This window comes from Mastigoproctus giganteus, chromosome 10 (assembly GCF_048544385.1).
Source record: "Mastigoproctus giganteus isolate SK-2022 chromosome 10, ASM4854438v1, whole genome shotgun sequence".
NCBI classification, from domain to species: Eukaryota; Metazoa; Arthropoda; class Arachnida; order Uropygi; family Thelyphonidae; genus Mastigoproctus; species Mastigoproctus giganteus.
The window spans coordinates 203,581,431-203,597,133 of NC_143584.1; the positions used below are offsets into that span (position 1 = coordinate 203,581,431).

A 15,703-nucleotide genomic window follows, 5' to 3' on the forward strand; every position below is an offset into this window, starting at 1 on the left:
TTACTTCTTAATTATAATTTATCATATAATTATTCATATAATTAGTAATACCAAATGAAGTTATACCAAAAATAATAATTTGTTATTAAAAAATGTATTTCTTGTCTTTTGCCCTTGTATATTGTGTATCACAAAAAGTTGAAGTTTTGATGTATCCAGTTCCCAACCTTGTAGATTGGGAACTGGATACATCAACAATTCTTGATTACTCTAACCAGATTTCTGTATACATTTATTTATTATTACAAATACAAATAAAATATAAATAACTTCAATTAAGCATAAAATATTACTGTAAAATTTTTAAAATATACCAAGTTAAAAGTGATAAAATATAATGAAATAAAATCTAAAAATGCAAGAGCTTTTGTCGTGTATATTACCAACTGTAACATTGTATGGGAGCAGTGTGTATAAATACATGAACAAACAAAGCCCAAATTTTGTCCAATCAGAAGTAGCTGTGCACTATTGGTATATGACTCTGGCCAAATGATGTTGAAATTATTGATAGTACACAAGATTTCAACAACTGTTGCTGATTGTAATCCACCCACATCCAGAGCACTAGACACACTTTGAAAAGAAATTATGGTATGTGAATACATACTGTCTTTAAATCTGTAGTGATGTATGAGTTGGATGGATATTGCCCGTGGTCTTTTCTTCTCTATTCCTCCCTGCCACATCCCCCCTTCAAGTAATTCATGAGTGAATTGAAGTGACATGACATTAACCTTGGGATAATAGAGTAGTACTCTTTTTTCCTCTCCTTTCCTTCCCCTTCCTCTCTTCACCTTTATTCTAAGTGAGAAGTCTTTTTGTTTTTTTCCATGTATTTGTACTTGCTGTCCCACATAGCAATTGATAAAGGCAATTGATAAAACCAAAACTCCTGTATTTTTATATTTTATGATTTTACTTTGTTTTATTTTTAATGCTTCTAACTCAGTATATTTTAAACATTTTCTAGTAATATTTTATTGTATGTTTAATTGAAGTTATTTAGATTTTATTTATTTTTAATAATAAATAAATATATTCTGAAGTCAGAGAAATCAAGGATTATTCATATTAAGTCAAAACGTGTTTGTAAATTATTTTATAAAAAAAATTATAATTTACAATTAATTTATAAAAAATTTATAAATTAATCTTTATAAAAAATTTATAAATTAATCTTTATAAAAAATTTATAAATTAATCTATGTTAATTTATTTTTATTGAATGCAATTTTTTGTTTACAACATTTATACTTTATTTTTATACTAATTGACTCCTAGGAAATATTTTTGCCTAGAATGTGAATGCACCAAAGATAAGCCATGTAAATAATTCTATGCTTTTAATACTCAAAATAAGAACAAATTTCTCTATCCACAAATCTCTTCAAGATATGCTACTTTTAAACAAATAACGTCACCAAAGGGCTGTTCTATTTTAAATATTTGCCATAATGGTGTCTTGTATTTTAAACAAATAATAATTTGGTGATGTTATTTTGACTTAAATTTAAAAATTAAAATGCCTGTTACAATGATGCCAATGGGAATTTCCTTCATTATTAGTTTGGCTTTCAGTCTGTATCATTAAGATAACAAGAGAAAGGTAGCAGTAGTTAAAGGCAAAGGGATGGATTATAATTTCAGGAAAGGAAATTACTATTGCTTAAGGTGCTACATGGCCTCTATTAACTGGGCAGATATCTCTCAGAGAACAAATACAATTGAATTTGTTCTCTGAAAGATATCTGAGAACAAATACAATTGAATTATGGCATACCTTTAAAACATTAATCACAGAAGCCTTGAATGGGTATATACCATTAAAAAATACCCCACGAGGAGGATTCCAAGCTGGATGAATAATGAAGTTGCCAAATTGCTTGAGCAGAAAAAGACTGCATGGGCAAGTTACATAACTATAAAAAGTACAGAAGCCTATAACAGCTACAAATTGATCTGTAATAATGCCACAGAAAAGGTTAGGCTGGCAAAGGCAGATTATGAGAAATCACTGGCAAAGAGAGCAAAGAATGGTGATAAGGAGTGGAGTGATCAAACCCTTATGTGATGGATGTAGGATAATATTAGATACCCCAGCTGATGTTGCAGATGAACTCAACAGTTACTTTGCATTGATATTTACAGAAGAAAAATCCTTTATTTCAATGAAAAATTATGGGAGTGAAGTTGAAAATATTTAATTAATAATTATTTTGAAATTTCATATGATTATTTAATGAAAAAACTTTTGAGCCTACAGGTGAGTAAGGCTCCTGGGGTAGATGGCATATACCTTATAATTTTAATTGAGGCTGCAAGTGAGTGCATTAAACCATTGAGGCTAATTATGAGAGCATCACTGGACTCGAGAGATTCTGTTGCATTGGAAAAGTGCCAATGTATTGCCAGTACATAAGGGTTCTAAGAGTGTAGTGGGAAATTACCGACTGGTCAGTCTAACTTAAGCAGTAGGGAAAATCATGGAATTCAAGATCATTTGAATAGAAATAGAATTCTGAAGGATATGCAGCATGGTTTTGTAGAGGGAAAATCATGTTTAACTAATCTGGTTAGCTATTTTGACAGGGTCACTCAAGAGCTGGACTTAGGGAATAATTTCAATGTTGTTTATTTGGATTTCAGCAAAGCATTTTACTCAGTCCCACGCGAGCGGTTACTTTATAAGCTGGAACAGGTTGGAATCACAGAGATAATCCTTAGATGGATAGCAGGGTGGCTTCAAGGCAGGAGGCAGAGGGTTGTGATAAATGGTTATTGTTCAGATTGGGCTGATGTAAGAAGTGGGGTTCCCCAAGGATCAGTATTAGGACCATTGTTGTTTTAGATTTTCATAAATGACATCGATGAAGGAATAGAGGGCGTGATGTCTAAATTTGCAGATGATGTAAAGATTGGTAGAGTAGTTAACGAAAGTTAACTTCTTCAGAATGACCTAGATAGACTTCAGAGATGGTCAGAAAAATGGCAGCTATGCTTTAATCCAGAAAAGTGTAAGATATTGCACCTGTTCCCCAGGTGCAATATCTTACACTTTACACCTGGGGAACAGTAACCACAAAATAAGTTATACACTTGATGGAGTTGAACTAAAGTCAGTAGTGGAAGAAAGGGACTTATGATACAGTCAGACATAAAGTTCAAGTCTTCAAGGAAGGCCCGTGGTGTCCTATCAATGATTTATTGAATGTTTGCTAGTAGAGATAAGGATGTCATAATCCCATTATATAAGGCTATTGTTAGACTACACTTGGAATACTGTGTTCAGGTGTGGAGACCACACCTAAAAAAAGACATTGAGCTTCTTGAAAGGGTCCAGAGATGGGTAACTTGCCTGGTGAGATCGGCAAAAGGATGTCTTTATGAGGAAAGACTTTGAATATGTGGGTTGCACAGCTTGGAAACTAAGCACCTTAGAGGCGACTGTTTAAGGCTCTGAGAGGCCTAAGTAAAATGAATGGGGATGAAATTTTCATGGTTATAAATGATTCCAGAACTAGTAGCCATAAATTCAAGTTACAGGGAGAGATGTTTAGACTCGTTTGCAGAAGGTTTTATTTTAGCCAGCGAGTTATAAATTACTGGAATAAGTTACCTACATGAGTGTTAGAGGCTGACAGTTTAGGAAAATTCAAAGGTCAGCTGGATAGTTACCTATGGGAGAAGGGAAATGCATAGGTTGTCTATTTACTTTTCTCTTATTATTATTTATTAATTATTTATTTTATTTTATTATTATTTATTAATTATTTATTTTATTTTATTTATTTTTTATTTTTTGGTTGGTGCAGCATAAGCCTTAGGATTCCTTGGACCATATGGCCATTACTAATACTAATTACAGTAAACCCCCACTATTCGCGGTATCTGTATTCGTGGTTTCGCGTATTCGCGATCGCTGATTTAATATAAAATGAAACCTAAAAAAATGCGAATTTTAAAAGTGCCGTGAATATTTTCCGCCATAAAAAAACATGAGCGTGGTTAAAATTATCTTTCCCGGTCAAAACAGTGTTCAGTGGGTGGGGGGAGAGGGGTGACAAAATCGCGAGCGTGGATGTTTCTCGCTAATCCTTGTTCAGTATGTGTTATGCACTTGTCATGGAAGGTTTGGTCGTTTGCTTTTAATTTGTATGCTTATAAATTGAATAAATTTATCAATTTATAAATTGATATGCTTACAAAAGTGATAAATCTACCGTTTTGCAGTGTAAAACAGACTTTTTCGAGTGTGTTAACGGAAGAAAGTGCCTTTATTGTGGACAAGTTCTTTTTTACCCATACAAAAATATGGCTACGAATAACAAGGGAAATGTGAAAATATCAAAGAAGGTGATGACATTAGTGAATAAAATTGAGTTATTAGACAAAATTTCTAATGGTGAAAGTGTCTCTTCAGTGGCAAAACATTATAAAATCAATGAGTCGACAGTACGATCAATCAAAAAATCGGAAGAAAAAATCTGCCGTAGTGTCCGTGGAAACGCACTAATTGCTTCAAAAATTTGCTCTGTAACTCGTGATGTTAAATTAATTAGAAAAAAATGGAAAAAGCTTTAAATCTGTGGATAAAGACCGAACTCAAAATAAAATTCTGTTAAGTTCACTCATCATTCGTGAAAAGGCAAAACTCCTTTATCAACACTTTAGCGAAACTGGTAATATCACTGGCAGGATAAGTTTTTTTGCTAGCAAAGGTGCTGGTTTGAAAGATTTGTTTGAAATTTCTAATAAATATTACATTTAATATTAAATTGTTTCTTATTTTCATTTCGATGCCATATGCTTGCATTTCACTATGTACTGTCTATGTACAGTCATATTATGAAGGTACATATATAACATACATAGACAAAAATTTAGACTAGTTTTTCTTATATATTTCATACTTTGGAATGGAACCCCTTTATTATTATGGGAGCCATAACTCAGTATTTGCGTTTTCGGTATTCGCGACATTTCTCAGGAACGAAACCCCCGCGAATAGCGGAGGTTTACTGTATTTGGTTATTGAATGAGTTTGGCCATAAAAAAAGTGTAAAATAAAATATTTTTTTAGGCTTTATCAAGTCTATTCTTGCATATAATTATCAAATGTTACAAAATGAAAATTTAAAATTAGTTGGCATTATGTTCAGTCATTAAATGTGTTGGCATTATGTTTGATCACAGCACCTCCAAAACTGCTGTTGTCTGTTTCTAACTAGTATCAAATTGTCGAAGTATGTGGATCTTTCAGTTTGTTTCTTATAAGGTTCACTTATTGATAATAAAATTAACACCCAAATGCAGGCATTAAGAAACATGTTAAAAAACATATCTAAAGTGCATCAGAGAGGGTTTTATTAAAAAAAATATATATATTAAAAACATTAACATAAAGATGGATTTTTCACAATTGTGTTCAGAAAAGATCAAAAATAAAGATGGCTTCAAAAAGTGAACAATTTTGAATTATTTCATTCCAGTTTTTAAAAGGTTATAAATTTTTTTTTTTCCAAGCATGTGTGTGTGTGGATTAAAAATAAATTTACCAACCTACTAGAGGATTAAATGCAGTGCTTCTCAAGGTAGCTAAGGGATAAAAAAAAAGTTTGTTCTATCTTGAGTATTAAAACTATAGCATTACTTATGGCAGTTAAAATTTTGGCTGCTATTCTTAGTTCTTAGTTTACTAAACTTTACTTAAATATATAGAACAGAGAGAAAGAACAGTAAGCTCTTTTCATTTGCATCTTCCTTGATATGTAGATATTCCTCTGAATCTATTAATGTACAATTTTTTTCATGAGCAAGCACTCTTTTTTTCTATTCTATTCTGTGATATGTGTGCTGCATAGTCTGTCTACCCCTTTAGTCTTTTTCATAATGCATTGTTTGCACCTAACTTAATAAAATATTGATAATTTTTTTAAGAAATTATTTTGCAAATGATTTTGTTATTCTTGTCTTTTGAATTAAAATTTCCTTAATTAAATTTAATTCTTGTTATTTATAATTACTAGTTAAGAGAAATTGATTTTGAAGTGGAGCAACTGCCATTACTAGCTCTTCTAGGAGCTGCCTTCATAACTTATTTGTCTTCAGAACCAGAAGATATACGTCACTTAGCAATAAAAGAGTGGTGCAACCTCCTAGAAACTGAAACTTTCAATCTTTGTGGCTTTCTGGTTAGTGAAAAACAGCAACTTATATGGAAGAGTGAAGGACTGCCTTCTGATTCACTATCTATAGAAAATGCCATAATAATTCTGCAGGTAATTATATCAATATTTTTATATGTGCACACATATACACCAATTATGATATCCCCATCTTGATCACATTTCATACCATATGAACCAGTGTTCTTCTATGACCAAAACAATCAACCAGCCAACCAATGCAATGTCTCTTTGATTATGCTGGAGCTGGAATTCCTTTTTCATTGGTCTTTGACAGGCTTGTAACAATTTTCTATTGAGAAAGTCTGTTACCTTGCAGACTGACAAACATACAGTTAGGGCATATACTTTTTACAGAAAAATACACATTGTAGTCTAGTTCACTTTTGAACTGATCTTTAACAACACAATATAACTCTATATTATTGATTTTTTGCTGTAATTGATCACTGAACATAACATTATCCTTTTTCTCCCAATTTACTTTAAAATATAATAGTAATTTTTCATTTCCTTTATTTGGTTTATCAGTTAAATCATCATTTATTCGTTAAACTTATACCGAGTGGTTCAAAAATCAGAACCCAGACTGATTAATTACACATGTCTGTATTATTTAGAATATTTAGTGAAAATGTCAAACATATTTTAAGCCATATTTGTTGAAAATTTCCCAGTGACCACTCCACACACTCACTCACTCACTCACTCACTCACACACACACGCACACACACACACACACACTGGTCAGAACACAGTCTCACTAGAAATGCTTTTTGTAAGGTTTGTGATGTTTCCAGTATGTTCCTCTAATGAATATAAATGTACAGTTATTGGTGTTTTTAATTATCAACTACAACTACCTTGAATTTGACAGTACCCAAAAGGGTATGTTATCCTGTTATTATTTTCAGTTGACTGCTATTTTTCAAATAGTTTAAAACAGAAGTAAGTATTGTTTATAAAGTAAAAATTTTTTTGTCATATTTTAGATAGCGTTTATACATATCCCCTGCTTGTTTTCACTATTTTATTTCAATAAGACAAATTTAATCTATCTCACCTGATATAAATCTAAATTATATTGTTTGCAACTTTATTTCAGTTGAGTCAAATAATGAAGCATTCATTCATTTTACATGTCAGGCATTTGTGACAACATTTTATTGTCTACCAGTGACTTCAGTTATAGAATAAAATATTAAACTTTAGAGCAGACTTCAGAAATCCAGTGTTATTTGTTTCACTTTTATGATAGCTGATTTTTTTGTTGTTAAAGAAATACTAAATTGTTTGAGGGTAAGACTTGTGTGAGGAATATACAGTGCAAAAATGTGCATATATGCACACATATATATATATGAAAATGGTATAGCTGTCATTTTTTATATATATTTATATATATATAAATGGGTTTTTAATGTAACTCTTTAAAATAAAAGTTTAAAGAGTCACATAGAAAAGAGGTAAACAGTAGATGAAATGGTTTGGGTGAAAGCAAGATTAATAAATAAGGTATGACAGTTGCACCTAAAAGCGCAAAGCAGCATTAAAGGATGCAAGAGTATATGTAATTTGTATTAATATTAAATTAAATTGAGTAAGTATAAATGGATGTGAAAGTTACACAAGTTGCCAGTAACTATAAGGGTGAGGAAAGTAGATTAGTGAAAGATGAAAGAATGTTAATATCCTAGAGGTTATGATGAATTAAGTAAATTATGGGCTGAATTGCCAAGCCAATATAAAGTGGAGGCACTGTAAAATAAAATTAGTACAACAAAATATTAATAAAATGAAAATAAAAATAAAATGAAAATAAAATACAATGAAAATGGTATAGCTGCCATCAGATATGGGGGGAAACAGTTTAAGTAAAGGGTCTAATATAGGTAATGCAAAAAATGCTAGATCTGATGTCAGCTGAAATAAACATTGATACATGATCAGGTATTTCATCATGGGACTACACCCGACCATGTATCAGGAACTGCATTGCCACATGCTGACATCAGATCTAGCATTTTTTGCATTACCTATATTAGACCTTTTACTTAAATTGTTCCCCCCCCCAATATCTGATGACAGCTATACAATTTTCATTGTATTTTATTTTCATTTTTATTACCATTTTCATTTTATTTTTATTTGCATTTTATTAATCTTTTGTTGTACTAATTTTACTTAACAGTGCCCCCAATTTATATTGGCTTGGCAATTCAGCCCATAATTTACTTAATTCATCATAACCTCTAGGATATTACCATTCTTTCATCTTTCACTAATCTACTACTCTTCTTTTTCTACTTTCCTCATCCTCACCCTTATAGTTACTGGCACCTTGTGTAACTTTCACATCCCTTTATACTTACTCAATTTAATTTAATATTAATACAAATTATATATATATATATATATATATATACAGGATGTCTCAAAAATACACAGCATAACTTCAGGAATGAGTTCCTCTTATGTAGACAATAAAAATAATTTATATCAACATAGTTCCGGAAATGCTTGGTTCTCAAGTTATTAACCGGAATTTCTTATCTCCCGCAGGTGATTTCCTTCCTCACAAGGTACTGACAGAATTTGGTTGTTTTCCATTCCGACCATGTACTCAAATCAGGAGCAAGCAGATATGCACTTTATGTACGGTTTGTTGGAAGGCAATGCTCTGGAGGCTCATTGTTTGTATCACGAAAGGTTCCCAGAACGAAGATGTCCAGACAGGAAAACATTTGAAGGTATCCATCGTCGCCTTTGTGAACATGGGACCTTTACACCTCGTGCTGCCGACAGAGGATGACCAAGATCTGCGACTCCTGAAGTAAAGGAGGAGATTTTGGATGTTGTGCATGCCACTCCTGGAATCAGCACACGCAGAATAGCAATACACCTGGCTGTTCAACGTTCGACTATTTGGAGAGTGTTGCGAGAACACCAACTATATCCTTACCATCTGCAATGGGTACAGGCCTTGTCACCAGCAGATTACTCTGCGTACATAAAGTGCATATCCGCTTGCTCCTGATTTGAGTAAATAGTCGGAATGGAAAACCACCAGATTTTGTCAGTACCTTGTGATGAAGGAAATCACCTGCAGGAGATAAGGCATTCCAGTTAATAACTCGGGAACCAAACATTTCCGGAACTATGTTGATATAAAATATTTTTATTGTCTACATATGAGGAACTCATTCCTGAAGTTTTGCCATGTATTTTTGAGATACCTTGTATGTATATATATATATATATATATATTTTTTTTTTTTTTTTCTTCTAAGCTTTAAAAGTTATTGTATTAATTTTCTTTAGGATATATCATACTTCACTTTCAGATATTCATACAAAATCTAATAGAAAAAAAAGTACATTTTTATTCAGCTTCTTCCCTCTCCCTGTAATGAACAACTAATAAATCCAACACATTTGAATACATTGCATAGAAAGTACATTGGTAATAAAATTTTGTAATAAATTGTATGATTATAATATATATATGCACATTTAATCTACTAGATAATTATGATTCACTCACTATATCATTATTGCAGTTCTGTCTGATGCAATTAATGCATGATTAATTCTATAAAAATATGTTTATAATATAAATGCATATTTGGAGTTCATAACTTGTCATCAGGTGAATGGAACGGAGGGAGACACCTTCTTTAGTTTAAAATTAGTAACTGCCCAAACGGATTGCTCAAATATGCTAAAACTTTTGATACCTTTCAGGGATAGTTTGATCACACTTAAAAATTTCTCTAATATGGGAAATCTTAAAAAGAAAGTGATGAAAGTGATGAGAAATACTTAAGGTGTAACCAGATGTTGAGATATGTCAATTTTTGGAAAAAAAGTTGATTTCCTAGTGTCATGTTATTTCTGATTTGTGTCCTGGAGACGCATTTGTTATTGCTTTTGAAATAACTTCATATTTCTTGCGGGAAGTTTGTCGCTCTTTGTTATTCACTTATTGTATAGAAAATGAAAAGTTTTGATCCATTATGGTAGTTATCAGACATCTAAGGTATTGAAATCCATCATAAAAACAACCAAAAATTTCTTCCTTTTACATTGCTATTTATTTTTGTCTATAAAATTTTTTGAAAGCATATTCACACAAAATCTGATATATGAGAGCCATTTTAAAAATTTGTGGCCTGAGTATGAAGAGTTTATTTAAGGAGTCTGATAACGTGTTACTTTTCAACATAGCCTCCATTGGAGTCAATACACTTTTTTTCCACTGATGCTGCAAAGAAAGTTTTCTCTTGGGTTTCCAGGAATGCATCCACTGCAGTGATGGCATTACTGTCATTGGGATAATGGATACCAGCCAAGTATTTTTTCAAGTTAGGAAATAAGTTAAAATCAAATGGTGCTAGATCTGGTGAATATGGAGGATGGTCCAAGATTTCAACACCACACTCATGCAATGCAGCCATGGCAGTGACAGACTTGTGCATAGGCACGTTGTCCTAGTGGAACAAAACTCCTTTTCTGAGTTTTCCTGAGCATTTGGCATTGATGTTTTCACGTAAATGCCTCACATGGTCTGTGTAATATACCCCTGTGAATGTCTCACCTTTCTGAAGGTAAGACATTCACTGGCTGTACTCCATCAGCAACCCAAAAAACTAATGCTATCACCGTGTCAGCAGAAGGAATTGGCTTAGCTTTCTTTGAAGGGAGGGCTCTAAAAGCTGTGTTTCTGCTGTTTAGACTACTCCTTTTTTTTCTCTGGCTGAAAGTGATGCACCCGCAGCTCATTCATGATCACAAACCTTGCAAGAAAATTTGCTGGACCTGCTTGGAAATGATGCAAGTGTTCGCTTGACTTGACCATTCTTGGATGTTTTTGATCTCTTGTCAACAACTTTGGGACCCATCATGCTGACACCTTTTCATAGTGAGAACCTCTGTTGTTATGTGGTACACACATTCAGATGAGATGCTCAAGACACTGGTAATGTATCGAACTGTTGCTCATCAATCACTCATTACCTTGTGTGACAAGTGATCAGTGCAGACTGTCAACATCTTCTGGAGTGATGGATGTTGCAGGTCTTCACACAGTGGGTCATCTTCCAGTCTCTCCCTCCCTCCCTCATTTAAATTCTGCTTCCCACTTCTTAACCATGGAATAGGAAGGGGCATCCTCCCCAGTGTTTTGTAACCATATCCTATGCCTTTAGCATTAATCCCTTTTTTTCCCAAATATCAGATGACTGCACAGGACTGATTTTATCCATCTTTCCCCATTCACACAACTTTGTTGATTTCAGGACCTGTAATTAAAAAAAGACATTATTGATATTGAAACTGTGTGAAGCTTTGTGGGTTATATTCGAAGTGTTATACACTTTTTAAGTACAGAAATTTTTAACACTACCACTACCCTTTCCTACAGCCACATACTTTTCAAATGTCCCTCATATTATTTTTTTTTTCATTTCTAATTAACTGGGACATCATTGAGAAATATCTTTATGGTTTTTGTTATAATGTTGTGGATAGGAGCCAGACCTAGGAGAAGCAAAACTCCCAATACAAACCTTAGTGCTGACCGGGCTAGCCGGGTGGGTAAAGTGCCTGCCTGACAACCCAAAGGTCGACGGTTCGAATCCCGCCTCGGGCTTGGATCAAAGTACTGCAAAAAACCTTGGGAGGTGCACTATGGCCACAGAAGCCAATGCGCCAACAACTACCAAAAAAAAAAAAAAAAAAAACCTTAGTGGTGGGCGGCAGCACTCACTATTACCAACCTGAGGTGGTTAATATTAAAATTAACTAGGCTCAAGACTGGAAACCTGAAGACTTAGACAAGCCTATGGATACAGCACTGCGATGTGGAAAGCAAGGAGAAACTACCACATTAATCATACCAAGAATACAACATGACCAGCCAAACAAAAAAATGGCCCTCAGTCCTGGGCAGCCCTTAAATAGCCAGAGAGTGCGAAGAATCCCCTGGTTTATTTCCTCAAGTAATAAGCCTCTGTTGTTATGTGGTACACACATTCAGATGAGATGCTCAAGACACTGGTAATGTATCGAACTGTTGCTCATCAATCACTCATTACCTTGTGCCTACAGAACTAAATTTAAAAACATTAGACATGTGACAAAGATCAACCACTTAAAATTGCGACATGGAATGTCAGAATTTTGTATTAAGCAGGGAAATTAGAAAATGTCACAAAAGAACTTGATGACGTGAACATAGATATTCTGGGTTTAGGGGAGGTGCAATAGCCAGGACAAGGCGAAATGAATACAGTGAAAGGCCACAAACTCATATACTCGAGTGGAAATGAACACCACAGAGAAGTGGGAATTCTTATCAGGAATGAAAAGATCAGATTCCTCAATGGATACTGGGATTTTTCAGACAGAATAGTATTAGCCCAATTTAATACTCTTCCAATACTGCTTAACTTGGATACTCTATTAAATACTATTAAATACTCTATTATATTTAATATGCTTCCAATACCGCTTAATGGATGTCAGATGAACTAATTAGACATGTGACAGAGAAGAAAAATGCATAGGATACATATAAATTAACATGTGACACAAGCCTATGATAGATATAAGCTGGTCTGTAACCAAGTTACAAAGGAGGTTAGGCGGGTGAAGGCAGATTATGAGAAATCTTTGGCAAAGGATGCAAAAAAAAAAACAGCAAAGTGTTCTTTACTTATGTAAACTCTAGAAGAAAGGGGATGAATCAGATTGGTCAACTTGATATTCACGGTTCAACTGTTGATGGCCGACCGGGCTTGCCGAGTGGGTAAAGTACCTGCCCGGCAACCCAAAGGTCGCGGGTTCGATTCCCGCTTCGGGCTTGGATCAAAGCACTGCAAAAACCTTGGGAGGTGCAATATGGCTACAGAAGCCGATGCGCCAACAACTACCAAATCAAAAAAAAAAAAAAAAAAACTGTTGATGATCCTGCTCAGGTAGCTAACAAACTAAATGAATATTTTGCATCTACATTCACACATGAGGAGTTATTCAGGGAGGGGAATGCCAGAGGTGTCTTCAACTCTGGCAGTAAGCTAGATAATCTTGTAATAACTGAGAGTAAAGTGGAGGAGAAATAGTTGAAGATAAACATAAGAAAGGCACCTGGGGTGGATGGAAACTATCCAGTTATATTAAAGGAGGTGGCACAGGAAGTAAGGCAAACCCTTAGCCATAATTATGAGAGCTTCCCTGCTCACGGGAGGTACCCATGGACTGGAGATGTACAAATGTGACCCCAATCCACAAAAGAGGATCAAAGAATAATTACGTAGTAAAAGACAAAGGGTAAAAGAAAAGTAATTACAGACCTGTTAGTTTAACTTCTATTCCAGGAAAATTAATGGAGGCACTGGTTAAAGAAGCATTGCATGATCATCTAGACAAGACTTCAGTTATAGCTCGGACACAGCATGGGTTTGTTAAGGGTAAGTCTTATCTGACTAATTAGATTGGATACTATGATGTAGTCACAAAGGAACTGGATGCAAAGAATAACTTTGATATCATATATTTGGATCTTAGAAAGGCTTTTAATACTGTTGCACATGGAAGACTGCTGCTCAAATTGGAGCAGTGTGGCATTGCAGGCAAATTGCTGCTATGGATAAAGGGATGGTTGAATGGGAGAAGACAGAGAGTGGTAATCAATTGACAATGCTCTTCGTGGACTAATGTTATTAGTGGAGTCCCTCAGGGTTCAGTGTTGGGTCCATTGTTGTTTTCTGTATTTATAAATGATATTGATGATGGTATATCAGGCTTAATGTCCAAGTTTGCAGATGATATGAAGGTTGGCAGGGTTGTTAATGACAATAATGACAATACACTGCTGCAACAGGATCTAGAAAAGTTGAGCAGATGGGCTGAGAGGTGGAAAATGAAGTTTAACATTGACAAGTGTAAAGTACTACATATGGGAAGCAGTAATCCCAGAGTAACGTATCAACTCTGTGGTACTACACTGACAGTGGTAGAGAATCAAAAGGACCTGGGGGTAATTTGCAGGCAGATATGAAGTTTTCTGATCTGTGCTGACGGTCTGCAAGAGTAGCTCGTGGTGTCTTGTCAATGATATACAGGAATTCTTTTAACAGGGATAAGGAGGTGATTATCCCCTTGTATAAGGCAATGGTCAGGCCACACCTTGAGTACTGTATACAGGTCTGGAGGCTTCATTTTAAGAAGGATGTAGAGCTGTTGGAACGAATACAGAGAAGGGCAACAAGATTAGTGAATGGAACAAAGGGTTGCTCTTACGAAGAAAGGCTTAAGTTTTGCAAATTACAGTGTCTGGAGACTAGGCACCTGCGAGGTGATCTGATTGAGGTGTATAAAGCCTTGAATGGTTTGAGCATGCTCAATGCTGATGGGATTCTTCCTCTTGCTCAGAATAATCAACTGAGAGGGCATAAATTCAAATTGAGGAAAGGCAGTTGTAGGATAGATGTGCAGAAGTTTGCCTTTAGCCAGTGGGTGGTTGATTGCTGGAACAAACTTCCATCTGTCATTGTAGAAGTTGATAGCTTAAATAGATTCAAGGCAGAACTTGACAAACATTTGGAGCGAGGGGATGGGTGAATTAAGGGTTTTTTTTTTTTTTTTTTATGGTTTTTTTTTTTGGCTGATGCTATATAAGCTTGCTTTCTTGCATCATGTGCCCTTGCTAATGCTAATATCATAGAGGTTTATGCACCAACGTCATCATACACTGATGAAGAATACCAAGATTTCCTATAAGACCTCAAGTGCATCCTAAACTGGGCCAAAAGAAAAGGAATCAATGTAGTTATGGAAGATTTCAATGCCAAAATGGGAAAAGGCAGCGTTGGCCTTTTTGGACTGAGAACAAGAAATGTAAGGGTAGATGCACTGGTTGACTTTTGTCAGGAGCATGAAATGGTCATTATGAACACCTGGTTCAAGCTACCACCATGAAGATTATACACATGGAAGGTCCCCAATGATGCCCAATCAAAGATTAGTCAAAATCAGATCGACTACATCATTACCAACCAAAGATTCCAAAACGTCATTAAAAGTGTCAAAACCTATCCTGGAGCTGATATTGGCTCAGACCACTGCTCACTAACTGTTTATAAAATTAAAGATAATCAAGGGTAAGGAACTAAAGAAAGGCTGGGACAAAGAAAAACTTAGCCAGCCTGTGTATGGGAGACATTTCACAAGCACAACCAAAGAGCAAATCGAGGATAGTAATTTCAATCTACTTCGATCAGATTCTGGATCTAGGTAGAGATCCAGAATCTGGGTGGACCTTATTCAAAAAGATAATGACAGATGCTGCAAATGCAATTTTTGGATGGGCCCAAAGAAAGCCAAACAGCAATGGATGATAAGCGAGACACTAGATCTAATGGAGCACAGGAAAATTTTAAGAACAATGATATAGAAAAATATAAGATGTATGATAGTTCGATTAAAATGGAAATAAGGAAGACAAAACAGACAT

At 34.5% G+C, this 15,703-nt stretch overlaps 1 protein-coding gene across 1 annotated transcript in view; it reads left to right on the plus strand.

Annotated features, from left to right (window-relative positions):
* btv (dynein cytoplasmic heavy chain beethoven) overlaps positions 1-15,703 on the plus strand; it is a 696,240-nt gene that overhangs the window by 519,943 nt on the left and 160,594 nt on the right. The window contains exon 52 of the mRNA XM_090384033.1: positions 6,030-6,281. Coding sequence (XP_090240159.1) covers positions 6,030-6,281 — 252 coding nt within the window. The remainder of the gene's footprint in view (positions 1-6,029; positions 6,282-15,703) is intronic.